General features: G+C 42.3%; 1 protein-coding gene across 1 annotated transcript; it reads left to right on the top strand.

Moving 5' to 3' along the window:
• The first annotated feature begins 2,332 nt into the window (after window positions 1-2,332).
• On the top strand, window positions 2,333-11,574 carry LOC126058774 (serpin B6-like). Its single transcript, XM_049854091.1, has 3 exons — window positions 2,333-2,451; window positions 3,705-3,831; window positions 11,191-11,574. The coding sequence occupies exons 1-3, from the start codon at window positions 2,333-2,335 to the stop codon at window positions 11,572-11,574; spliced, it is 630 nt and encodes a 209-aa protein (XP_049710048.1).
• The last annotated feature ends 13,967 nt before the right edge of the window (window positions 11,575-25,541 follow it).

The raw sequence follows: 25,541 nt of genomic DNA, 5'->3' as shown, positions 1-25,541 counted from the left end.
TGAACACCCACTGTTCTTTGGGAAACTGAAGGATAGCATTTACAGTGCTATTTTTCTTTTTTGATAGGTGCTTTCTTTTAATAGGGGTGAGGACATTCACCAGGGTTTCCAGTCAGTTCTCACTGATATTAGCAAACCGGGAATGGAGTACTTGCTGAGAATGGCCAACAGGCTCTTTGGAGAGAAGACTTAGGATTTCCCCTCAGTAAGTTGTGTCTAATGAGGTCATGACTGATAAAGAAAAAATGGCTATAAACTTAGCAAAGCTGTCAGTAAGCAGGGGTTGTTGTTAGTTGCTGTCAAGTTGGCTCTGACTCATGGTGATCCTATATACAAATTAGCAAAATGTTGCCCAGTCCTGCTCCATCTTTATGATCATTCGTATGCTCCAATCCATTATTGCAGCCCTTCTATATTTTGAGGCCTTGCAACTTAGAGGGCTTATCTTCCAGCACTGTATCAGAATATTGTCTATTCTGATCTATCACGGATTGAATTGTGTCCCCCAAAATATCTGTCAACTTGGCTAGGTCATGATTTCCAGTATTATATGATTGTCTACCATTTTGTCATCTGATGTGATTTCCCTATGTGTTGTAAATCCTATCACTATGATGTTAATGAGATGGATTAGTTATATTGATGAGATCTGCAAGATTAGATAGTGTCTTAAGCCAATCTTTTTTGAGATATAAAAGACAGAAGTGAGCAAAGAGACAGGGGCACATCATACCACCAAGAAAGCAGCACTGGGAGCAGAGTGCATCCTTTGGACCTGGGGTCCCTGCACCTGAGAAGCTCCTCCACCAGGGGAAGATTGAAGACAAGGACCTTCCTCCAGAGCTGACAGAGAAAGCCTTCTCATGGAGCTGACACCCTGAATTTGGACTTCTAGCCTACTAAACTATGAGAGAATAAACTTTGTTGAAGCCATCCACTTGTAATATTTCTGTTACAGCAGCACTAGATGAGTAAGACCTGATCCATAGGGTTTTCACTGTATAATTTTCAGAAATTGTTAGGCCTTTCTTCCTGGTTTGTTTTAGGCTGGAAGCTCTGCTGAAATGCATCCACCATGGGTGACCCTGTGGTATTTGAAATACCAGTGGCATAGCTTCCATTATCATAGCAACATGGAAGCCACCATAGTACAACAAACTGACAGGCAGACGGTGGAGTAGGATTAAAAATGCTACATAAAAGCAACTTCTTGGGAAGCCCCCAAAAAGAATGATAGAAATGATTAGTTATGGGTCAAATGCTATGAGCTCTGTGTGAGGTGTTGGGGCAGGAGTGAAGGGATGGGTCACAAAGGTATAAAATAGGATACCATCTTAAGGACCTTAAAATCCCGTGACCATGATAGACTGCCCTTTCTCTGTGAGTTATGGCCAGTCAGTTACATTGTTGCTCTGTATCATCTTCACTGTGTAGTCATTGACCCCATCCATGACAATCTGGATTTGTTGATAGAAAGTCAACCATCTCAACAACACAATTTTTAGAATTTTCACTTCTCAGAAAAATCTGTTGGCCATTTAGGAATTAAAAGGATTGTTTTAAATACCAGTCTTTCCACCCCGGACTTTAAAGAACCTTGCCAGCAATTTTACCAAGTGGAGCCAGGGGGGTTGTTGAGGCCTGCAGTCGGTGCATTAATGCCTGGGCTGCAGAGAAGACTGAAGGTGAGAGTTTTCACTTTTATATTGTTACTAGGATCTCCCTGAATATTTCTACCATATATAAACAGGTAAGATTATTAGATAAGTACTGTATTTTTCATTATTCTGGGAGACTTAAAAAAAAAAAAAGCTTTACAGCAATAGTCATCAGCAAATGAAATTTTTATTAACTATTTCCAACCTATCAATAGAGCAGCAGCAAGGCCTCTTATCTCAGTGCATAGCAGCCAAAGAACAGCTGGTGTTTGAGGTGGTCTCATCCAGGTTCATTTAGTTTAACAAACACTTAGGAAAGTTGGCTTTTTCACAGGCACTAGGGACACAAAGATGGAAAACAATCCTGACTTTGGAAGATCTTTGACTTAATTGTAACTTTGAGAGAGAGTGTACACATTCAGGGCCCCCAGCCCTGCCTCGCACGTGGGAGCCAGAGGAGCCTCATGGTGGGCCTCATCCTGTGGGCATCATCTCAGGGCTTTCCTCTTAGATCCTGTGTTGTAAGATCAGATAAGTTAATATAGCTGAAGTCTTTGGTGCCTGTTATGTGGTGGGACCCTGTGAAGTTTGTGGTTGTCTTAGGCTGGGTTCTCTAGAGAAGCAAAACCAGTAAAGCATATAAATATCTATATAAAGACATTTGTATCAAGGAAATGGCTCACACGGTTGTAGAGGCCGGAACGCCCCAAATCCTTAGGTCAGCCTGGAGGCTTCTCCTGATTCATATATCCAAAGGGGCTGGCAAACCGGAGATCGCCAGGTCAGGCAGCAGGTAAGCTGCTAGCTCAAGTCCCAAGAACTAGAAGTCAGATGAACATGAGCGAGCTGCAGGAACCCGAGCGAGCAAAAGCCCATGAGCCTTGCCAGAGAGTCTACTTATATTCGCTGTAGACCACAGGCCCAAGGAAACTCCCTTTCAACTGATTAGCTACTCATAGCAGATCCCATTGTGGAAGTGATCACATTACATCAAATCTTGTCATGGAAGTGGCTACAATCATACGATTGCCAAGTTACATAATAACTGCCAAATCACTGAGTGTCCTGGCCCAGCCAAGTTGACATACAACTTTAACCATCACAATGGTTGTTGCTTAATCCCAGACACCCACCTTCCCCAACTCTCCACCCCACTATTCCAGTCAGACATGGCAGATTTTTCTCATGCTACCCTCCCACCCCACTCCTGTATTTCTCCATACCTGGAGCAGCAGGATTCTCCTCTTCTTTTCAGCACTTTTGCATTTCTTCAGCCTATAAAGCCAGATGGAGCTACAGTTTTACTGTATCCAACCTGTTAACTTATTTTGATAAACATTTCTCAATTTTATCAGACTACTAAATATAGTAGTTCTGTTTATTCCTTCTTTTTAAAATAACTATAATTTGCCTTCTTGCAGGGACAGTAGCCACTTCAAACTCTCTAAACCCCATCTTGTTAAGAAAGTTTCAAACACTCTGTGAAAACTCATGTATTACTGTTTGATGGCAAGGTCAAATTTACATTAATTTGACTTGCAGGCACTATAATTGTCATGGTATATTTTTTATGTGTGTTATCACAGGATGCATGTCTAAGTATTATTTAAACTCTATTTTCTTTCTTTTTTTAAAAGATAAAACCTTGGAAGTATTGCCTGCCAATCAGTCAACTCAAAACCAGTCCTCATCCATGCTGCATACTTCAAAGGGAAGCGGTCTAAGCAGTTTAATGAAAAACATACTGGAGAAAAGCCTTTTACTATTAGCAAGGTTAGGCTTTGTCTATCTGTGCAGAAGCTGTTTTGAAACATTGGGACCCTGAGAATCACAATTATTATGTGTGGGTATTTAAGTGCAATTGAAGCCTAAACACCAGAGATGATGTTCTTGTTATCTGTATCATGTGAGTATCTTCAGTCAAGTTCATAGTTTAATAAGTTAAAACCTTTTGCCCTCCTCTTTCAATAGCCTGGTTGGCCATCTGGTTTCGACCACATGCGCTCCTGTTAGAATGAGAACAGACAAGAGCAGATGATATATCAGCCAGCACACACTGGTCTTCACGTCCTACGTCGACGAGGTGCACACCCAAGGCCTGGAGCTGCCCTGCATGGGATGGGAGCCAAGCATGGTCATCCTGCTTCCTGACGACGACATGGATCTAAGCAGGGTGCCGTGCTGTGTGTACCCACATCTAAAACACACTCTTCTTAGCATCCTTTCTTGGGCGTAGAGATGGTTTAAAAATTAAACGCAACTTACAGCTGTTGTTGGTGTTAGCTGCTGCCTTGTCGATCCTGTGTACAACAGGATGAAATGCTGTCCAAGCTTGCACCATCCCCATGATTGGTTGGGGATTAGACTGCTGTGGTCCATAGGGTTTTAATTGGCTGATTTCTGGAAGTAGGTTACCAGGCCTTTCTTCCTAGCCTGTCTTAGTCTGGAAGCTCTGGTAAAACCTGTTTGGCAACACAGCACAGTGCAACCTCCACTGACAGATGGGTGGTGGGTGCATATGAGGTGCATAGGCCAGGAATTGAACCTGGGTCTCACATGTGGAAGGGGAGAATTTTACCATGGAACCACCCTGCCCTCTGCAACTCCAATACTCCACGTCTAAAGTTGAGTTGTTGCGGTAAGCTGTGTGAGGCTGACTTGTGTGCTGAGATGTTAGGATCCTGTCCTGGCTGCACAGCTCCAGGGGCACTGATCACATACAGCATGATAAGAATACTATCCCCTACAACTGTGCAGCTCTGCAGCCCTGCCAACCCTCTGGCATTGTCGAAATCTGCATTAAATCAGCTTAACACCACACAAAGAGCCCTGATGGGGCAGTGGTTAAGGGCTTGGCTGCAAACTGAGAGGTCAGTGGTTAGAACCCACCAGCCACTCCACAGGAGAAAGATGTGGCGGTTTGCTTCCGTAAAGATTACAACCTTGGAAACCCTATGGGGGCAGTTCTACTCTGTACTATGGGGTGGCTATGTGTTTAACACTACACCAATGTGTTGGGTACTTCCTATGTGCTAGGAGCTGTGGGAACTATGAAGATAATTAAACATGACCTCTTTCTCCAAGGAGTTTACAATTCACTGTGAAAGAAAAACAAGTACACTTAATACAAGATATTGTTGTTGTTATAATGTTGTTGTCAGGTGCCGTCGAGTAAATTCTGACACATAGAGACCCCATGCACAACAGACTGGAACACTGCCCAGTCCTGCACCATCCTCACAATCATTGTTATGCTTAAGCCCATTGTTGTAGCCACTGTGTCAATCCATCTCATTGAGGGTCACTGACCCTCAACTTTACCAAGCATGATGTCCTTCTCCAGGGACTGATCCCTTCTGAGAACATGTGAGAGGTAGGCTCACCATCCTTGCTTCTAAAGAACATTCTGGTTGTACTTCTTCCAAGATAGATTTGTTTGTTCTTTTGGCAGTCCATGGTATATTCAATATTCTTCGCCAGCACCACAATTCAAAGGCATCAATTCTTCTTTGATCTTCCTTATTCATTGTCCAGCTTTCGCACGCATAGGATGCGATTGAAAATACCATGGCTCGAGTCAGGCACACCTTAGCCTTCAAAGTGACATCTTTGCTTTTCGTAATACAAGATGAAGCATGATAATTCAATGTGTTTGTACAGTACCTTTTGCAATTTAGAAAGCACATTTAATCCATTTGTATATTTAGTCTTTAGGACAACTGTAGAGCACAGTAAGGAAAGAATCATTGCCCTGATTTTACAGAGAAGGACTGAGGACAAAGGGTTAGTAACTTGTCTAAGATCACACAGTAAGTGCTGGAGCTGAGATCGAAGAGAACAAACAAAAGGAGGAAGACGGAGGTTAGGTTCAAATATTCAAGAAAAAGCCTGGCAAGCTGAAAATCTGGGAGGGTGTTCCAAGCCAATGGAACAGCAGGAACAAAGGTGTGGTGAGAGAAACCCGTAAACACGGTCACGGAGCGGCCTGGCTGTGTACAGAGAAGAAATGGGGAAGAGAATTGTAAAAGCTGGGGTCTTTGAAGCTGAGTTTGCACTTAATGCTAAGTTTATGTTCCTTGGAGTATGCACTCTTCCTGAGGACTAAACAAAAACAAACAAACACAAAAACCAAGCCTACTGCTCTCTATCTAATTCTGACTCATGAGGACTCCATGTGTTAGAGAGCAGGGCGGCTCCATAGGGTTTTCTTGGCTGTAATCTTTACGGAAGCAGATTGCTAACCCTACCTTCTGTGGAGCTGCTGGGTAGATTTGAACTGCCAACCTTTAGGTTAGCAGTTGAGCATAAATGGTTTGTACTACCCAGGGACCTGTGTTTGAAGGCTAGGGCACTGCTGAATTTTTTGTAGTCTCCTGAGAACCTAGCATGATTGAAGTAGAGAAAATACATTTTCTCTAGTGTTTTAGTATTAAAATAAGAGAGAATATATTTTCTAGTTTAGCCGTATGTGATTAAATCTTTAGCCTCTGAAAATGTCAGTTACTTGCTCTGGAATCTGTCTCATGATTGTTCCTTTATAGAAAAACAAGGTAATCAAGATTTTTTTGCTGTTGATTAAACCATGTTTCTCTCTGAGCGGACAAAAACAATGAGCAATACCATCAAGACCTGAGATAATTGAGCAAAACCCGGATCCATCTTGTGACCAAAACCAGGATGGTGTAAAGAGGCCTACAAGATGTCAACAAGATGTTACTTTGTCATTATGTCTACCTCAAAGAAGAATCAACATTCCTGGAAATCTCTAAACCCTGACCCTCTCCCTATAAAACCCTCCAATTAGCCCTTTTGGGCAGACAGAATCTGGGAAAAATTTAGCCGCCTCTGTCTCTTGAACACGGCGTTCAATAAAGCCCTCTTGCTGCTTACATGCGCCTGTCTCGGTATTGGCTTTGTGGCAGGCGGCTCGAATCCACAATTTGCGGTAACATGATGCTTGCACTTTAATTGAAGGTGACTACAAATGTTTAGAAACACAAATGTTTAGGGAACCCTGGTGGTACAATGGTTAAGCCTTTGGCTGATGGCAGTTCTAACCCACCCAGCAGCTCCATGAGACAGAAGACTTGGGGATCTGCTCCCATACAGATTATAGCCTAGGAAACCCTGTGGGGCAGTTCTACTCTGTCCCATGGGTTCACTATGAATCTAAATTGACTCAATGACACCTAACAACAACAACAACAAATATTTACTATAGAAGCCACAGAAGCTGCAGCTCTAAGGATAATCTGGCAGGGCACAGAAGCTGGGCTGGACATGCAGAAGGAGGGAACTGAGCCCGGAGAGAGACAGAAGTTGTGGAAAGCCAGGCTCCTTCTAGAGAAATGTGCGTGTATTCTGTTTGCTCAAGAAGATACCTCCTATCTTGACAAGGAAGCCACCTGCAGTCAGGGAGGGAAGACAAAATGAAACCAAAATGATTTGCAGATCTTGAGGAAGATCTATTTCTTTCCGGTTGTAGAAAGAGAGAGAGATTTCTGTGGCATAGCTGTGTTCTGTTGTCATCTAACCAAAAAAACAAAACCCACTGCCGTCGAGTCGATCCCAACTCATAGCGACCCTATGGGACAGAGTGGAACTGCCCCGTAGAGTTTCCAAGGAGCTCCTGGTGGATTAGAACAGCCAACCTTTTGGTTAGCAGCCGTAGCACTTAACCACTATGCCACCAGGGTTTCCTGTTGTCACCTAGGCTCACTGGCAGCTACCATGAGGCAGCGGCAGGCCTGCCTTGCCAGCACACCGGCCCCTCACTGGGGGCAGAGGGCTTGGCACAAGAACAGTTTGGTTTTTTTAGTCAATATTTGGTGAATTAATTAATCCCCTGTTACTTGTCCTCGTGAAATCGCTGGACCAACACTCCAATTTCGATATTAAAATAAATAAAATTGATTGAAGGAATGAACCTCGGGAAAGCGTGGTTCAGCTTGGCTGTGAGGGTCTGCTCTGCCTTAGAGGCAAGACAGACATACTTAACAAGTTGAGTGAGTACTTCACGTCAAAGCAATGGTAGAAACGGTGAGATTTACAAGGGTAGCAATTAACTGTGAAACTTTCTTTACATCAGTTTAGAGTCTAACACCAATCTCTCATTCTTGGTACAATTTAACTAAGGCAGTATTTCTCAGGTGAAAAGCATAAACAATGGAAGTTAAGTGATATATTTGCGGCTGGGCCAACTTTACTGGAATCTTTGGGTACAGAACTGATCATTAGTTAGGAAAGTGTAAATAAACTCTGCTTATTTAGCTGATTGAAAAAGAGATAATGCCTGGGCTGGGGAACTTGTTAAGGTGGTTAAAACAGCATGTTTATCTATAGGCTGCCATTCACTTTAACAACTCAAGGAAGCTTTTTCTAAGGCCGTTTGTGCGAGCACCCTTAACAAGCACGACTAAGCTTTGTTTTTCAAACGGCAAACTTTAACAGAAGCCTCAATGGTTATAAATGTTAAAAAACAAAGATGTCACCTTGCAGACTAAGGTGAGCCTGACTCAAGCCATGGTGTTTTCAATCGCCTCATATGCAGTCGAAAGCTGGACAATGAATAAGGAAAACCAAAGAAAAATTGATGCCTTCGAATTATGGTGTTGGGAAAGAATATCGAATATACCATGGACTGCCAAAAGAATGAAAAAAATCTGTCTTGGAAGAATGCTCGGTAGAAGCAAGGATGGCGAGACTTCGTTTCACGTACTTTGGACATGTTATCAGGAGGGACTATTCCCTCGAGAAGGGCATCATGCTTGATAAGTAGAGGGTCAGTGAAAACGAGGAAAACCCTCAATGAGACTGACACAGTGGCTACAACAATGGGCTCAAGCATAGCAATGATTGTGAGGATGGCACAACACCAGGCAGCGTTTCATTCTGTTGTACATAGGGTCACTATGAATTGGAACTGACTTGCCAGCACCTAAGAACAATAACAACAATGGTTATTGTGAGAATAGAAGTAAAACCCCCAGTTTAATTTCAGAATGGAGTGTTTTATTTCTGAAATTCCCCTGCCTGGCAATTAGACCTATTGTCACCTCAAAATTTGAAAGTTCCTCACATATACCTAAAATGATACCGTTTATATTTTAAATCTTCAACCTTTATTCACACCCCTGGGTGTTGCAAACAGTTATTCAAAACAGGAATAGTTCAGCTCAGGGTGGAGGATAAAGAGGCAAACCCCTTAGGAGACTGAGATCTCTCTTACTATTACAGGATGGGAGTCCCTGGGTGGTGCAAATGGTAATGCGCTCAGCTGCTAACCTTAAGGTTGGAGGTTCAAGTTTACTCACAGGCAGTTTGGAAGAAAGGCCTAGTGATCTACTTTCAAGAAATTAGTTGTTGAAAACCCTATGAAGCACAGTTCTACTCTGACACTTATGAGGTCATCAAGAGTTGGAGTCTACTCAACAGCAACTGGTGGTGGGGGGGGTGACCTTTATCATATAAGGAAGGTGCTTTCCCATCCGTAGAAGCATTTCTGGTAAGTCAGCTTCCCCACCACACCATCTGGCTGAAGGTCAGCCCCTTTGCAAGTCGCATGGGCTTCTAACTCACCCAGCTTTGCCCTTGGAAGATGGCCAGGTAAGGAAAAGTCAGAAACAATGATCCAAGGTCCCACTACCACACACCCACCTCACACACCTAATAGCACTTTTAGGGAAAGTAAGTAGAGGGATGTTTTAGCTGATACCAGTGAGGCTGCATCTTGGGAACTTTCGAGGAGCTTGTGTTCTTTCTTTGATTGTTTTTTCAACACTGAGGACCCTCCCAGACTCAGCTCAGGGCTGCCTAGCAGAGGACCTGATCACGTGACCTGCCCCAGCCTCTTCTCAGCAGGTCAGCTCCTTTCTCTGCTTCCCCCAGCCCAGCCAGAGCCTGCAGTCCTCTCCCATTGGTCAGGTCCTAGGTGTGGATTTCCTTAGCATAGGCAACGCTGCTGCCGCCTTCTACCTCCTCTAGCATGTCTTCCTCTGGCCCCAGAGACCCTGCCAAAGACTACCTGAGTGCTCTGTGCTCCAGTGGGCATTTCTTGTTGTGCCTCACAGGCTGGTGGACAGAGTTCACAGACATCCCAACTGCCAGCGTTATTCAAAACATTCTGGCCTACCCATAAAGTACGTTCATGTAAATAGATGGAAAGTGAGACTACGGACGAGTACTTCCATGGAAATGCCTTCTGAGTTTGATTCTCCATAGAGACTAGTTGCTCTTTTTCTGAACAGCCCCCAGTATGCCATTAGCTCCTTATTTGTACAAATTACTTTGGCCAGTTTATCACAGCACCAAACTGTGGACCAAGTTTCATTTTCATTTTGAGATGGGAGGAAATATACCAAGAACGAAGCCCCCTAACACTTCAAAGTTACTCAAATGTCAGGTGCAAAACTGCTATAGGATTGAAGATGTACGTTCAATTCTTTGCTGATGAGATGAGAGATTACTCACTGTCAGCCGTGACAAAGCAACGGTAGATAAAAATACAACCAATTTCTAACTAGTAAAGAATCAGTTATCTGATACCAACTTTGACCCTTATCCTTAACCAGCTGAGTAAGTACAGGAAATCTGAATATTCTTGAACTTGAACTCCATTTTGACTTGTGGCTTATAGCTCTATAAACACCACCCTGCCAGACACAGGTGACCAATGGGAGTGGTATCAGGGCACTTGGGGACCTGGTACGGGGTCCAGGCCTGAGATGCCAGGTAGGGGAGCTTGTGGCTTGGGAGCCATTTATCTTGGGCCTCAAAAAGGGCCTTAAAGCTAGACTGTTGAAATTATATCCTAAAGAGGGAAAATGTAGAGTCACCAAAACAGATACACTGAGAAGATATCTTTTAATTATAAAATTTTAACTCACACCACATTAATGTAACTACATAAAGATAATAGAAAAGATGTTTATAATATTTGGTGAATTAATGAATTCCTTTTTACCTAAAGTAGCTAAAGGGGATTTTGGTAAATCCCATAGTTAACATGGGGATAAACCAAAAAAAAAAAAAACCAAACCCATTGCCACAAGCTCTGAAACGCTACAAGGTTCCAACTTGGGGATAGCACAGTTATATTGCATTGTATTCCTATGTTCAAAGCATCCATTTCTTAAATATAAAATTTTAAAACATACTATGGTGTTTGGCATTTTCTTAATTTTGCATTAAGCCAGTAGCCCTAAGCACTGGCCATAGCCTGGGTTTTATAAACCTCTGCGAGGCCCTCTCGGAAACCCTGGTGGCATAGTGGTTAAGTGCTACGGCTGCTAGCCAAAAGGGCAGCAGTTCGAATCCACCAGGTGCTCCTTGGAAACTCTATGGGGCAATTCTACACTGTCCTATAGGGTTGCTATGAGTCAGAATTGACTCGAAGGCAACAGGTTTTACGGATGAGGCCCTCTCACAGAAAGAGGGCTTTGAAGTCACCATCCCGGGCAGCTGAGGAGGAGCAGGTAAGCCTGAGTTGCCAAACCACACTGGGATTCTAGGGGCCTTGTCCTTTTTCTTCCAGGTGGAAAGCATGCTTACATATGACAACTTCAGTGCCTGGACAAAGCCAAGGGTTAGGGACAATGAAGGCGTGGAGGTCTCCCTGCCCAGCTTTAAGTTGGAAGAAAACTACAATCTGGAGTCTGTTCTTGGCAGTTTGGGAATTACCAATGCTTTTGACAAAGCCAAGGCTGACTTCTCTGGAATGTCATTCAAGAGAGACCTGTCCCTGTCCAAGTGTGTGCCCAGGTTCTTAGTGGACATCAACGAGGAGGGCACAAAAGTGGCAACAGTGGCAAAATGCACAAGCCTGATGCCAAGGTTTAACGCAGGCCACCCCTTCCTCTCCTTCATCCAGCACAACAGAGCAGAAGTATTCTCCTGTGGAAGATTCTCCTCTCCGTAAGCAGTTCCTTCCTACCACCCTATGCATTTTACTTCCTCACGTCACAGTATGCGTGCAGTCGGCCTCGGCCAGGCAGCAACGAGAGCCCCCAAATTAAGCAACGCACTTGAAATTCTGAGCTCAGAACTTAAGTCTTTGGGGATGCATGCACTTCCACTTCATGCTGCCGTTTTCGAATAGCTTTAGGATGCTCCGAGCTACACTGGAAATCAGAGCAGAGTTGGAGGGTTAATTTGGGATTAGAAGGAAAATGCCTATTCTAGACGTGGAGCAACAGATGGCTGTTCACAAACCTTGTTCCCAAACTTTCTCTTTAAACAGTGCCCTCCTCTGCCCTGGATGTCCCTCTGCTCAGCACTCTCACCTTGACCCTTACGAAGCCCTCCAGGGCCAAACGCCACTCCATCCACTTTAAATCACATCCTTCATCTCCCTAATGACAATTTCCTGTCCTCTGCTCTTTGGAGATCCCAGACACAGACACTTCTGGTGTTCAGCCCTTTTAAACTGCTTGAAAATACTCTTTAACCGTACCGGCAAGAGAAGGAAATAGAGAGGGATGATGTGGGAAAACAAAAGGGACAACCCATTTGGCAGGACACTTTTTTTTAAACAATAATTTTTATTGTGCTTTAAGTGAAAGTTTACAAATCAAGTCAGTCTCTCATATAAACTTATATACACCTTACCACTTACTCTCCCCCTAATGAGTCAGCTTGCTCCCTCGTTCCAGTCACTCCTTTCGTGGCTGTTTTGCCACTTTCTAACCCCCTCTACCCTCCCATCTCCCCTCTAGACAGGAGATGCCAACATAGTCTCAAGTGTCCACCTGATACAAGTAGCTCGCTCCTCATCAGTATCTCTCTCCAACCCGTTGTCCAGTCCAATCCATCTCCGATGAGTTGTCTTCTGGAATGGTTCATGTCCTGGGCCGACAGAAGGTTTGGGGACCGTGACCGCCGGGATTCTTCTAGTCTCAGTAAGACCGTTAAGCCTGGTCTTTTTATGAGAATTTGGGGTCTGCATCCCACTGATCTCCTGCTCCCTCAGGGGTTCTCTGTTGTCCTCCCTGTCAGGGCAGTCATCGGTTGTGGCCGGCCACCATCTAGTTCTTCTGGTCTCAGGATGATGTAAGTCTCTAGTTCATGTGGCCCTTTCTGCCTCTTGGGCTCATAATTACCTTGTGACCTTGGTGTTCTTCATTCTCCTTTGATCCAGGTGGGTTGAGACCAATTGATGCCTCTTACATGGCCGCTTGTTAGCATTTAAGACCCCAGGCGCCACATTTCAAAGTGGGATGCAGAATGTTTTCTTAATAGAATTTATTTTGCCAATTGACTTAGATGTCCCCTGAAGCCATAGTCCCCAAACCTCTGCCCTTGCTCCGCTGACCTTCGAAGCATTCAGTTTATTCAGGAAACGTCTTTGCTTTTAGTCCAGTCCAGTTGAGCTGACCTTCCCTGTATTGAGTGTTGTCTTTCCCTTCACCTAAAGTAACTCTTATCTACTATCTAATCACTTGATAACCCTCTCACACCCTCCTTCCCTCCCCCCTCTCGTAACCACAAAAGAATGTGTTCTCGGTTTAAACTATTTCTCAAGATCTTATAATAGTGGTCTAATACAATATTTGTCCTTTTGCATCTTACTAATTTCACTCAGCATAATGCCTTCCAGGTTCCTCCATGTTATGAAATGTTTCACAGATTCATCACTGTTCTTTATCGATGCGTAGTATTCCATTGTGTGAATATACTATAATTTATTTATCCATTGGACACCTTGGTTGCTGCCAGCTTTTTGCTATTGTAAACAGTGCTGCAATAAACATGGGTGTGCTTATATCTGTTCGTGTAAAGGCTCTTATTTCTCTAGGGTATATTCTGAGGAGAGGGATTTCTGGGTTGTATGATGATAGTTCTATTTCTAACTTTTTAAGGAAACACCAGATAGATTTCCAAAGTGGTTATACCATTTGACATTCCCACCAGCAGTGTAGAAGTGTTCCAATCTCTCCACAGCCTTTCCAACATTTATTATTTTGTGTTTTTTTGGATTAATGCCAGCCTTGATGGAGTGCGATGGAATCTCATTGTAGTTTTAATTTGCGTTTCTCTAATGGCTAATGATCGAGAGCATTTTCTCATGTATCTGTGAGCTGCCTGCATATCTCCTTTAGTGAAGTGCGTGTTCATATCCTTTGCCCCCTTTTTGATTGGGTTGTTTGTCTTTTTGTGGTTGTTTTAACAGAATCATATAGATTTTAGAGATCAGGCACTGGTCGGAGATGTCATAGCTGAAAATTCTTTCCCAGTCTGTAGGTGGTCTTTTTACTCTTTGGGTGAAGTCCTTAGATGAGCATAGGTGTTTGACTTTTAGGAGCTCCCAGTTATCTGGTTTCTCTTCGTCATTTTTAGTAATATTTGTATTCTGTGTATGCCTTGTATTAGGGCTCCTAACATTGTCCCTATTTTTTCTTCCATGATCTTTATCGTTTTAGTCTTTATGTTTAGGTCTTTGATCCACTTGGAGTTAGTTTTTGTGCATGGTGTGAGGTATGGGTCCTGTTTCATTTTTTTGCAAATGGATATCCAGTTATGCCAGCACCATTTGTTAAAAAGACTATCTTTTCCCCAATTAACTGACACTGGGCCTTTGTCAAATATCAGCTGCTCATATGTGGATGGATTTATATCTGGGTTCTCAATTCTGTTCCACTGGTCTATGTGCCTGTTGTTGTACTAGTACCAGGCTGTTTTGACTACTGTGGCTGTATAATAGGTTCTAAAATTAGGTAGAGTGAGGCCTCCCACTTTCTTCTTCTTTTTCAGTAATGCTTTACTTATCCGGGGCTTCTTTCCCTTCCCTATGAAGTTGGTGGTTTGTTTCTCCATCACATTAAAAAATGTCATTGGAATTTGGATCGGAATTGCATTGTATATATAGATGGCTTTTGGTAGAATAGACATTTTTACTATGTTAAGTCTTCCTATCCATGAGCAAGGTATGTTTTTCCACTTATGTAGGTCCCTTTCAGTTTCTTGCAGTAGTACCTTGTAGTTTTCTTTGTATAGATCTTTTACATCTTTGGTAAGATTTATTCCTAAGTATTTTATCTTCTTGGGGGCTACTGTGAATGGTATTGATTTGGTGATTTCCTCTTTGATGTTCTTTTTGTTGATGTAGGGGAATCCAAGTGATTTTTGTATGTTTGTCTTGTAACCTGAAACTCTGCCGAACTCTTCTATTAGTTTCAGTAGTTTTCTGGAGGATTCCTTAGGGTTTTCTGTGTATAAGATCATGTTCTCTGCAAATAGAGATAATTTTACTTCTTTCTTGCCAATCCGGATGCCCTTTATTTCTTTGTCTAGCCTAATTGCTCTGGCTAGGACCTCTAGCACAATGTCGAATAAGAGCGGTGATAAAGGGCATCCTTGTCTGGTTCCCGTTCTCAAGGAAAATGCCTTCAGGCTCTCTCCATTTAGAATGTTGTTGGCTGTTGGCTTTGTAATAAAGATGCCCTTTATTATGTTGAGGAATTTTCCTTCTATTCCTATTTTGCTGAGACTTTTTATCATGAATGGGTGTTGGACTTTGTCAAATGCCTTTTCTGCATCAATTGATAAGATCATGTGGTTTTTGTCTTTTGTTTTATTTATATGGTGGATTACATTAATGGTTTTTCTAATACTGAACCAACCTTGCATACCTAGTATAAATCCCACTTAGTCGTGGTGGATTATTTTTTTGATATGTTGTTGAATTCCATTGGCTAGAATTTTGTTGAGGATTTTGGCATCTGTGGTTATGAGGGGTATAGGTCTGTAATTTTCTTTCTTTGTGGTGTCTTTACCTGGTTTTTGTATCAGGGCTATGCTGGCTTCATAGAATGAGTTAGGTAGTATTCCATTATTTTCTATGCTTTGAAACACCTTTAGTAGTAGTGGTGTTAACTCTTCTCTGGAAGTTTGGTAGAACTCTGCAGTGAAGCCATCCGGGCTAGGGCTTTTTTTTGCTGGGAGTTTTTTGATTACCTTTTAAATCTCTTTTTTTGTTATGGGTCTATCTAGTTGTTCTACTTCTGATTGTGTTAGTTTAGGTAGGTAGTGTTTTTCCACGAATTCATCCATTTCTTCTAGGTTTGCAAATTTGTTAAGAGTACAATTTTTTGTAATAATCTGATATGATTCTTTTAATTTCAGTTGGGTCTGTTGTGATATGGCCCATCTCGTTTCTTATTCAGGTTATTTGTTTCCTTTCCTATATTTCTTTAGTCAGTCTGGCCAATGGTTTATCAATTTTGTCAATTTTTTCAAAGAACCAGCTTTTGGCTTTGTTAATTCTTTCAATTGTTTTTCTGTTCTCTAATTCATTTCGTTCAGCTCTGATTTTTATTATTTGTTTTCTTCTGGTGCCTGATGGATTCTTTTGTTGCTCGTTTTCTGTTTGTTCAAGTTGTAGGCACAGTTCTCTGATTTTGGCTCTTTCTTCTCTATGTATGTGTGCATTTATCAATATAAATTGACCTCTGAGCACTGCTTTTGCTGTGTCCCAGAGGTTTTGATAGGAAGTGTTTTCATTCTCATTGCATCCTGTGAATTTCTTTATTCCCTCCTTAATGTCTTCTATAACCCAGTCTTTTTTGAGCAGGGTATTGTTTAGTTTCCAAGTATTCGATTTCTTTACTCTGATTTTTCTGTTACTGATTTCCACTTTTATGGTCTTGTGGTCTGAGAAGATGCTTTGTAGTATTTCGATGTTTTGGATTCTGCAAAAGTTTGTTTTATGACCTAATATGTAATCTATTCTAGATAATGTTCCATGTGCACTAGAAAAAAAGTATACTTTGCAGGTCGAGTGTTCTGTATAAGTCAATGAGGTCAAGTTGGTTGATTGTAGCAATTAGATCTTCCGTGTCTCTATTGAGCTTCTTACTGGAAGTCCTATCCTTCTCCGAAAGTGGTGGGTTGAAGTCTCCTACTATAATTGTGGAGATGTCTATCTCACTTTTCAATTCTGTTAAAGTTTGTTTTATGTGTCTTGCATCCCTGTCATTGGGTGCATAAATAATTAATATGGTTCTATCTTCCTGGTAAATTGTCCTTTTAATCATTATGTAATGTCCTTCTTTATCCTTTGTGGTGGATTTAACTTTAAAGTCTATTGTGTCAGAAATTAATACTGCCATTCCTGCTCTTTTTTTGATTGCTCTTTGGTTGACATATTTTTTCGATCCTTTGAGTTTTAGTTTGTTTGTGTCTCTAAGTCTAAGTTGTGTCTCTTGTAGGCAGCATATAGACAGATCGTGTTTCTTTATGCAGTCTGAGACTCTTTGTGTCTTTATTGGTGCATGTAGTCCATTTGCATTCAGCGTAATTATAGGTAAGTATGAGTTTAGTGCTGTCATTTTGATGCCTTTTTGTGTGTGTTGTTGCCAATTTCACTTTTCCACTTACTTTTTTGTGCTGAGACGTTTTTCTTTGTAAATTGTGTGTTCCTCATTTTCATAGTAGTTGAATTTATGTTTGCTGAGTTGTTATGTTTTTCTTGGTTTTTATTTTGAATTATGGAATTGTTAGACCTCTTTGTGGTTACCTAAATATTTACCCCTATTTTTCTGACTAAAAACCTAACTTGTATTGTCCTATATCGCCTTGTTTTCCTCTCCATATGGAAAATCCATGCCTCCTGTATCTAGTCCGTCTTCTTGATTATTGTAATCTTTTATGTAATGACTTCAATGATTCCCTGTTTTGAACATATTTTTCTTTTTAAAATTAATCTTATTTTGTTTTTGTGATTTCCCTGTTTGAGTTGATATCAGGATGTTCTGTTCTGTGACCTTGTGTTTTGTTGGTATCTGATATTATTGATTTTCTGACCAAACAATTTCCTTTAGTAATTCTTGCAGCTTTGGTTTGGTTTTTGCAAATTCTCTAAGGTTGTGTTTATCTGTAAATGTTTTGATTTCACCTTCATATTTGAGAGAGAGTTTTGCTGGATATATGATCCTTGGCTGGCAGTTTTTCTCCTTCAGTGCTCTATATATGCCATCCCATTGTCTTCTTGTCTGCATGGTGTCTGCTGAGTAGTCTGAACTTATTCTTATTGATTCTCCTTTGTAGGTGACTTTTCTTTTCTCCCTGGCTGCTTTTAAAATTTTCTCTTTAGCTTTGGTTTTCCAAGTTTGATGATAATATATCTTGGTGATTTTCTTTTTGGATCAATCTTAAATGGGATTCAATGAGCATCTTGGATAGATATCCTTTTGTCTTTCATGATGTCAGGGAAGTTTTCTGCCAACAGATCTTCAACTATTCTCTCTGTATTTTTCTGTTATCCCTCCCTGTTCTGGAACTCCAATCACACGCAAGTCATTCTTCTTGATAGAGTCCCACATGATTCTTAGGGTTTCTTCATTTTTTAAAATTCTTTTATCTGATTTTTCTTCAAGTATGTTGGTGTGAATTGGCTTATCCTCCACCTCCCCCACTCTGCATTCCAATTCCTCGATTCTGCTTCTCTGACTTCCTATTGAGTTGTCTAATTCTGTAATTTTACTGTTAAGCTTTTGGATTTCTGAATGCTGTCTCTCTATGGGTTCTTGCAGCTTATTAATTTTTCCACTATGTTCTTGTATAATCTTCTTGATTTCTTCAACTGCTTTATCAGTGTGTTCCTTGGCGTTTTCTGTAGATTGCCTTATTTCATTTCCGAGGTCATCCCTGATGTCTTGAAGCATTCTGTATATTAGTTTTTTATATTCTGCATCTGGCAATTTCATGATTGTATCTTCATTTGGGAAATATTTTGATTCTTTAATTTGGGGAGTTGTAGAAGCAATCATGGTCTGCTTCTTTATGTGATTTGATACTGACTGCTGTCTCCAAGCCAACTATCTATAAGATATTGTAATGATTTATTTTATATTTGCTCAGTGCGTCTTATCTTCTTGTTTTGTTTTGTTTCAGTATACCCAGATGGGCTACTAGTTTGTGCTGTCTTGATTGTTGTAGACTTTGAATCACTTATGTCCTTTTACCAGGTCGTTTGGGCTGTTACCAGATATATAAGCCCAAGAGTCCATTCACTATTTTTGAATAGAATTAGCTTAGGTGTTCTGATTTTTGGCCACCAACTGTGTGGTGTAGACTGTCACCTATTAACTTAGAGGAGTAGTGGTGATAGTTGTGTGCACCAGATTCTAGCAGCAGCAGGGGTCATACTCCAAGGAGGGCAGGATGCTGACAGCCTTCCCCCATGTGCCAGTGAGGTAGGTGTGTCTCTATTCCTAAAGCACTTTGGTGGGTGTGCTCTGCAGCTGTACCTTAGGCACCCAATACTTGTACCTCTAAAGATTGGTAGGGGTCAGTATCCTCAGATCCATTTGGCAGGTGGCTAGGTGGTTTGGGTGGAGCTTCAACCCTCAGTTCTGGGCTGTAGATCACTGAGGGCTCTGTTTAACAGGTAGAGATACCAGATCTGGAAAACTTGTCTTTCCAGTGCTCTGCTAACAATTACTATCAGATGTCTATCAGAATTGCCTTTGCGTTATAATAGCCACCTTGTTCCCTGTAGGGATGAAAGCCGAAGACTGTGGATCTCATATGCTTGGCTGGAACATGTTCTGTATTTTTATTCCAGTTTAGGGAAGTCAGGGAAGGATTTTTCATCCCTGGGTTGTTAGTAGCTGCTTCTCTCAGGCCAGGAGAATGGATTAGGGAACCCCCCCCCCAGCACTTCACTCTCTGGGCCAGTAAATTCCAATGTTAATGAAGCCACCTGGGGCAGGGAGGGGAGGGATCATATAGGTAGGAGAGAGTAGCACCCAGCAATATAGACAAAGTTACTTGTCTTGCTTGGTGATGACTGTTTTATCTGAGATTCCCTGAGGGGCTTGTAGCCCGTGTGTGCTGGCTGGGTTGAGATTGCCCCCGAAGGTCAGGCCTGCATCCTGTGCTTGTGCCGTCTCAGAAGCTGTGGTCAGCTCCTCTGCTCCTAGTCCAAAGCCCAGCGCCAAGGTTTCCTGGCTAGGACACTGCACTCCAGGTTCCAAAACCAGTCACTGCTTCCCGGTGATTTCTCCCCCTATCAGCCACTTTGTTGTGCTGCCTGCGTGCTCTGACTGGGTTTCCCCCAAGGTTACTTCAGGGGGCTAGGACTGTGTCCCGTGCTTGTGCCATCTCAGGAGGCCGTGCTGAGCTCCTCTGCACTTAGTCCAAAGCCCGGTGCCAAGGTTTTCTTACTGGGACGCTGGCTCCAGGCTCTGAAAACAGTTGCTGCTTCCCTGTGGTTGCCCGTTCTTGTATCAGCTGCTTCAGTGTGCAGCCTGCTTGTGCTGAGTCTCTATTGAGGTTACCCCAGGGGGTTAGGGGTTAGGGCTGTGTCCCGTGCTTGTCCCATCTCAGTAAGCCGCAGTCAGCCCCACCACTCAGCACCAGGGAACCACGAGGGCTCAAGGCTGTGGCGCGAGACGTCAGTTCCAGAAGCGGTCACTGCTTCAGGGCACGGCTTTTTGCTCCCCTGTCACTCAGGTCAACTCTTTAGTTCTGTGTTTGATGGTCAGGGTTCGTAGATTGTCATGTATGTGATCAATTCACTTGTTTTTCCGAGTTTTTTTGCAAGAGGGATAAGCGGTAGTTCTACCTAGTCAGCCATCTTGGCCCTGCCCCTTGCTGCACACTTTTTCAGAAGGGTAGCACTAATAGTAATTCCTGAACTGTTGGTTCACATGGCCTGACTGTGCCATTCCTGTTGTGGAGTGACTGACTGTCTTAGTCACCCAGTGGTGCTATAACAGAAATACCACAAGTGGATGGCTTTAACAAAGAAAAGTTTATTCTCTCACAGTCCAGTAGGCTAGAAGTCCAAATTCAGGGCACTGGCCTCAGGGGAAAGCTTTCTGTCTCTGTTGGTTCTGGAGGAAGGTACTTGTCATCAGTCTTCCCTTGGTCTGGGAGCATCTCTGCACAGGATCCTTGGGTCCAAAGGACACTCTCTGCTCCTGGTGCTACTTTCTTGGTTGTATGAAGTCCCCCTGTCTCTCTGCTCACTTCTCTCTTTTATATTTCAAAAGAGATTGGCTTAAGACACTATCTAATCTTGTAGATCTCATTAATATAACTGCCAATAATCCATCTCATTACATCATAGTGATAAGATTTATAACACAGGGAAATCACATCAGATGATAAAATGGTAGACAATTGTACAATAATGGGAATCAAGACCTAGCCAAGTTGACGGATACTTGGGGGGGGGCACAGTTTAACCCATGGCACTGACCATCTTCAGTGTCCACCTGCTGCTGTAAACCCTGGGCATTCCCAGGAGGAAGTGCTCGCTCAATACTTCTGCTTGGGTTTGGGTATCAGTTCTGGTTCCCTAAGGCACAGACTCTTCAAACACAGCCTTAAAAATAAGAACAAGGGCACCCACGCAAGTGTGGTAGACTGTGAGCTGTGATGACAGTATAAAGAGAAATGACAAAAGGAATTATACCTAGTGAGGGGAATGCTTTAATTTCTGTAGAGCAAGGTTCTGATTCACTTTTATAACTGAACAGGAAACTGTGTAAATTGTTTGGAAATCCCAAGAAAATTAAACGTTGACATCTCACACAAACTTTCTGAGTTCCGTAATATTAGCTCTAAGTATACTCAAGCAAGGATGGCGAGACTTCATTTCTCATGCTTTGGACATGTTATCAGGAGGGACCAGTCCCTGGAGAAGGACGTCATGCTTGGTAGAGGGCTAGTGAAAAAGAGGAAGACCCTCAATGAGATGGATTGACACAATGGCTGCAAGGATGGGCTCAGACAATGCAACGATTGTGAGAATGGTGCAGAACCAGGCAGTGCTTCATTCTGTTGTACTTTGGGTCTCTATAAGTTGGAACTGACTTGAAAGTACCAAACAGCAACAACATACTCTCCCCCAAGGTTTCTAAGCAGCCTCAGGTAGATTCAGATAATGGGAAATAATCTGTGGAAATTTGAGGGAGCTTCATTTAAGTTGTAACTAGACAACATTTCTTGTCTGGAACCATTATCGGGAGTCATGCAACCCACCTTCTCGAATGTATCTCTCCTGACTTAAAGTGATACTAGTAATTGGGCAGTTAAATGAATGGATGGTGTCATGGATTATGTCCCCACAAAAATATGTGTATCAATTTGGCTGGGCCCTGATTCCCGGTATCGTGTGATTTTCCTATATGTTGTAAATCCTGCCTCTATGATGTTAATGAGGGAGAATGGGTGGCAGTTGTGTTAGTGAGGCAGGATTCAATCTATAAGACTGGTTTGTGTCTTGAGGCAATTTCTTGAGATATAAAAGAGAGAAGCGAGCAGAGAGACATGGGGACCTCATACCGCCAAGAAAGCAGTGCCAGGAGCAGAGCACATCCTTTGGACCTGGGGTCCCTGCACAGAGAAGCTCCTAGTCTGGGGAGACTGAGGAGAAGGCTGACAGAGAGAAAAAGCCTTCCTCTGGAGCTAACACCCTGAATTTGGACCTTTAGTCTACTGAACTGTGAGAAAATAAACTTCTCTTTGTTAAAGCTATCTACTTGTGGTATTTCTGTTATAGTAGCACTAGATGACTAAGACAGATGGTAAGTGCCAGAGCCGGGTTTGTCACTGTTAGAGTGGGAAATTCATAGCGGAAAAGAAACCTGACAAACACCAGCCAGGTAGTCAAGACAAACATCCACAGTAATAACTCATGTGGCTAGCATGTACCCTTGATACGATGTGATGGGAATGGAACTTTACTTCTGTAGTCTTCCTCTCCAAAACCCACAACCCCAGTTCAACCATGAGAAAAATATCAGACAAGCTCAAACCGAATGCCATTGTATAAAATACCTGACCGGTACTCCTCAAAACTTTCAGGGTCATAAAAAAAGGAAAGTTTGAGAAATTGTCACAGCCATAAGGAGCCCAAGGAAGCAAGACAACTAAATGTAATTTGGTGTCTTGAATGGCCTCTGGAACCGAAAAGGGATATTAGGTAAAAACTAAGGATATCTGAATAAAGTATGAACTTCAGTAATAGTATATTAACATTGGTTCATTAATTGTAATAAATGTAAGATGTTTATAAGCTGTACTATCTTCACAACTTTTCTGTAAATCAAAAATCATTAGAAATTAAAAAGTTTAGTTTAAGAAAGAGACTTAAGAGACATACCAGCTAAAAACAAAGTGATATTAGTTCTAGCCAGTGCAATAAGGAAGAAAAAGAAATAAAAGGCATACCGACTGGAAACAAAGAAATAAAACTGTTCTTATTTGAGGATGACATGATTGTTTATGTAAGAAATCTAAAGGGATCTATATGATATAAATATTAATGTATTAATATAATTAAATTACCAAAATATAAATTATTAATTATATAAATAGCTTATATAAAAAAAGCCTCACATAAATATCACCATCACAAATATGACTAAGAACTCAAAAGAATCTTGGGCCTAAGAAAATGAAAGTAGGTAAGTTCACACACTGTAAATATCAGTCATGGTGCATTTAGCTACTAAGAGCCCAAAGAGATACCTTCAGAACCTGCTTTAGACCTAACTCTAATAAGCTTAAGTAATCAAAATACCAAGTGGACTTAACCCCTGGGTCCTACATCCGCTTGTATTATTTCTGTTTTTCCCCTACACCCCTAGAGTCAGAACCCAGTACCACGTCAAATTTCCGTAGAACACACTCTAAAACACAGGTAGCTGTGTAGCTTTCCTGAGGAATGTGTAGGAGGGGTGTTAGTGGTTTGGTTTTTAGTCAGGCCCTCTCTGACCACACCTCTTTGGTTTGGGGTACGTTTTCACCCTTTCTCCCCTGGCCAGCACGCAGCCTCGTTGACATCCTTATCTCTCTTCCACAATCCCTGCCTGCCCTTCCAGCTGCAACCTCCCTCGTCTCTCTGCAGAGCAATTCAGCCCTCTTTACATCTTACTTCTGGATTTTGCATGCTCACCTTAGCACCCAACAGACAGAATCCTTCAGCTAGCAGGCACTACCTCTCTGAAAGTGGGTGAGCAACCCCTTCTGTGTCTTGAGCTTGGCCCTGGGGGCTTCATCCCACTCCCACCTCCCATCCCAAGGAACTCAACATCCTAAACAACAGAATGTCTTACTGCAAATGACTTCTGACACCAACTACCAGGATCAAGGACAGACTTCACAGGTTAAGGGCACAGTCCCCACAAGACTACCCTCACTTCAGACACCAGCCACAAGTTTGGGGGTCCCCAGGGTTACCCACATTTCTGACCAGCTGGCTACAAATTCAGTGTCCCCACAACCATGCTCAGGCTCAATAATTCACTAGAACAGCTCACAAAGCTCACTGAAATTGCCGTACTTATGATGACAGTCTTATTTTAGGAAAGGATCCAAATTAGAGCTCCCCAAAGGAAGAGATACACAGGGCAGAGCCTGGAGGTTCAAAAGTGAAGCTTCTGGTTGTCCTCTCTCCTGGGAGTCCTGGATGGTGTTACCTCCATTCAGTCACAATATGTGACATTTCACACAGAGGAGTGTGAAGGAAGCTCACCTGAGCCTTCGGCGTCCAGGATTTTTATTGGGGCTCCATCACATACTGACCATTTGGTTGATCTTTAGTCTCCAGCCCCTCCCGGAGGTCAGAGTGATGCCTTTAGTCTCCGTTTCCTCTGGAGAGCAGAAGTGATATGGCCTGTCTCAAATCCCACATTGTAAACCACATGGTTAGACTGTCTGATGGTCAAGGCCCCCAGGCAAATAAAGGCACTCTTATCAGGCAGGGAAAACCCTGGTGGCGTAGTGGTTAAGTGCTACAGCTGCTAACCAACAGGTTGGCAGTTCAAATCTGCCAGGCTCTCCTTGGAAACTCTATGGGGCAGTTCTACTCTGTCCTATAGGGTTGCTATGAGTCGGAATCGACTCGACGGCAGTGAGTTTGGTTTTTGGTATCAGGCAGGACAGAGGAGCCCTGGTGGCTTCATAGTTAAGCACTTGCCTGCTAACTGAAAAGTCCGTGATTCAAACCCACCTGTGGAATTCTGCTTCCATAAAGATTACAGCCTTGGAAACCCTATGGGCAGTTCTACTTTGTCCTATAGGGTCACTATCAGTCAGAATCATCAGACAGGACATTCCAGGGGCCTAGCGATCACCTCCTAAAAGCTGAGGACAAAGGCGAGAGCTCTCTTTGGGCGAGGTTAATTCTTTTTTTTTAACTTTTTAAAAAGTCTTTATTGGCTGTTAAAATTTCATAGGCTGTATTATTTGGATTCTTAAGCTAATGTAAGAGGAACATAAATACAAAGAAGAATGTGAAATCCAATGAGAACATAAAAGAATATAAATACAATAAGACTACTTAAACAGATACTACCTAAACTTAATAAAAAACAATGACACAGTTTTTTTTTATTTCCTGATACAATAGGATATTTTTACCTTTTCTGTCTTCTTTGGGTAAAGTTAATTCTTCGCTACATATTTATTTCCCTCTAGAGTTATTTGGAAGATGACGTGAGCTCAGCTACGAAAGTACCCAGGATACTGTCAACTTGGCAGGCACGCCTGGGAATAGTGCTGTCAAGGAAGTTCTTCCTGGGGATTGAAAAGTATAAGCTTCATTACAAAGCTTTTTACTGTGTGTAATGGTTTATACTGTGACATAAATACAATGTGATGACCGAGCCCGGAGAGCCGTGAAACTTGTCAGCTAACTGGGAAAATTTGAGCAAGAATCTTTGAACTGCCCCAAAGAATTTCTAAGGCTGTAAGTCTTTACGGAAGCAGACTGCCACATATTTTTCCCACAGAGTGCACTGGTGGTTAAGTTGAGCACTTAACAACTCTGCCACCAGGGCTTCTTTCTCTTAGCCATAGAAGAGATAAACCCTGTAGTTACAAGGACTCCAAGCCACTGCTGCTATTCAGAGCTCTTGGGCCCAGAGGCTTCAT

This window comes from Elephas maximus, chromosome 1 (genome assembly GCF_024166365.1).
Source record: "Elephas maximus indicus isolate mEleMax1 chromosome 1, mEleMax1 primary haplotype, whole genome shotgun sequence".
Taxonomy (NCBI): domain Eukaryota; kingdom Metazoa; phylum Chordata; class Mammalia; order Proboscidea; family Elephantidae; genus Elephas; species Elephas maximus.
This window is presented reverse-complemented; position numbering and strand designations above follow the sequence as displayed.

What these genes read in the sequence shown, in the direction of transcription:
- LOC126058774 (XM_049854091.1), top strand. Translation starts at nt 2,333, where the DNA reads ATGGCTCACACGGTTGTAGAGGCCGGAACGCCCCAAATCCTTAGGTCA. An exon ending in ATCGCCAGGTCAGGCAGCAG is followed by an intron (nt 2,452 to 3,704) that starts GTAAGCTGCTAG and finishes ATGATATATCAG; the next exon opens with CCAGCACACACTGGTCTTCA. An exon ending in ACGACATGGATCTAAGCAGG is followed by an intron (nt 3,832 to 11,190) that starts GTGCCGTGCTGT and finishes TTTTTCTTCCAG; the next exon opens with GTGGAAAGCATGCTTACATA.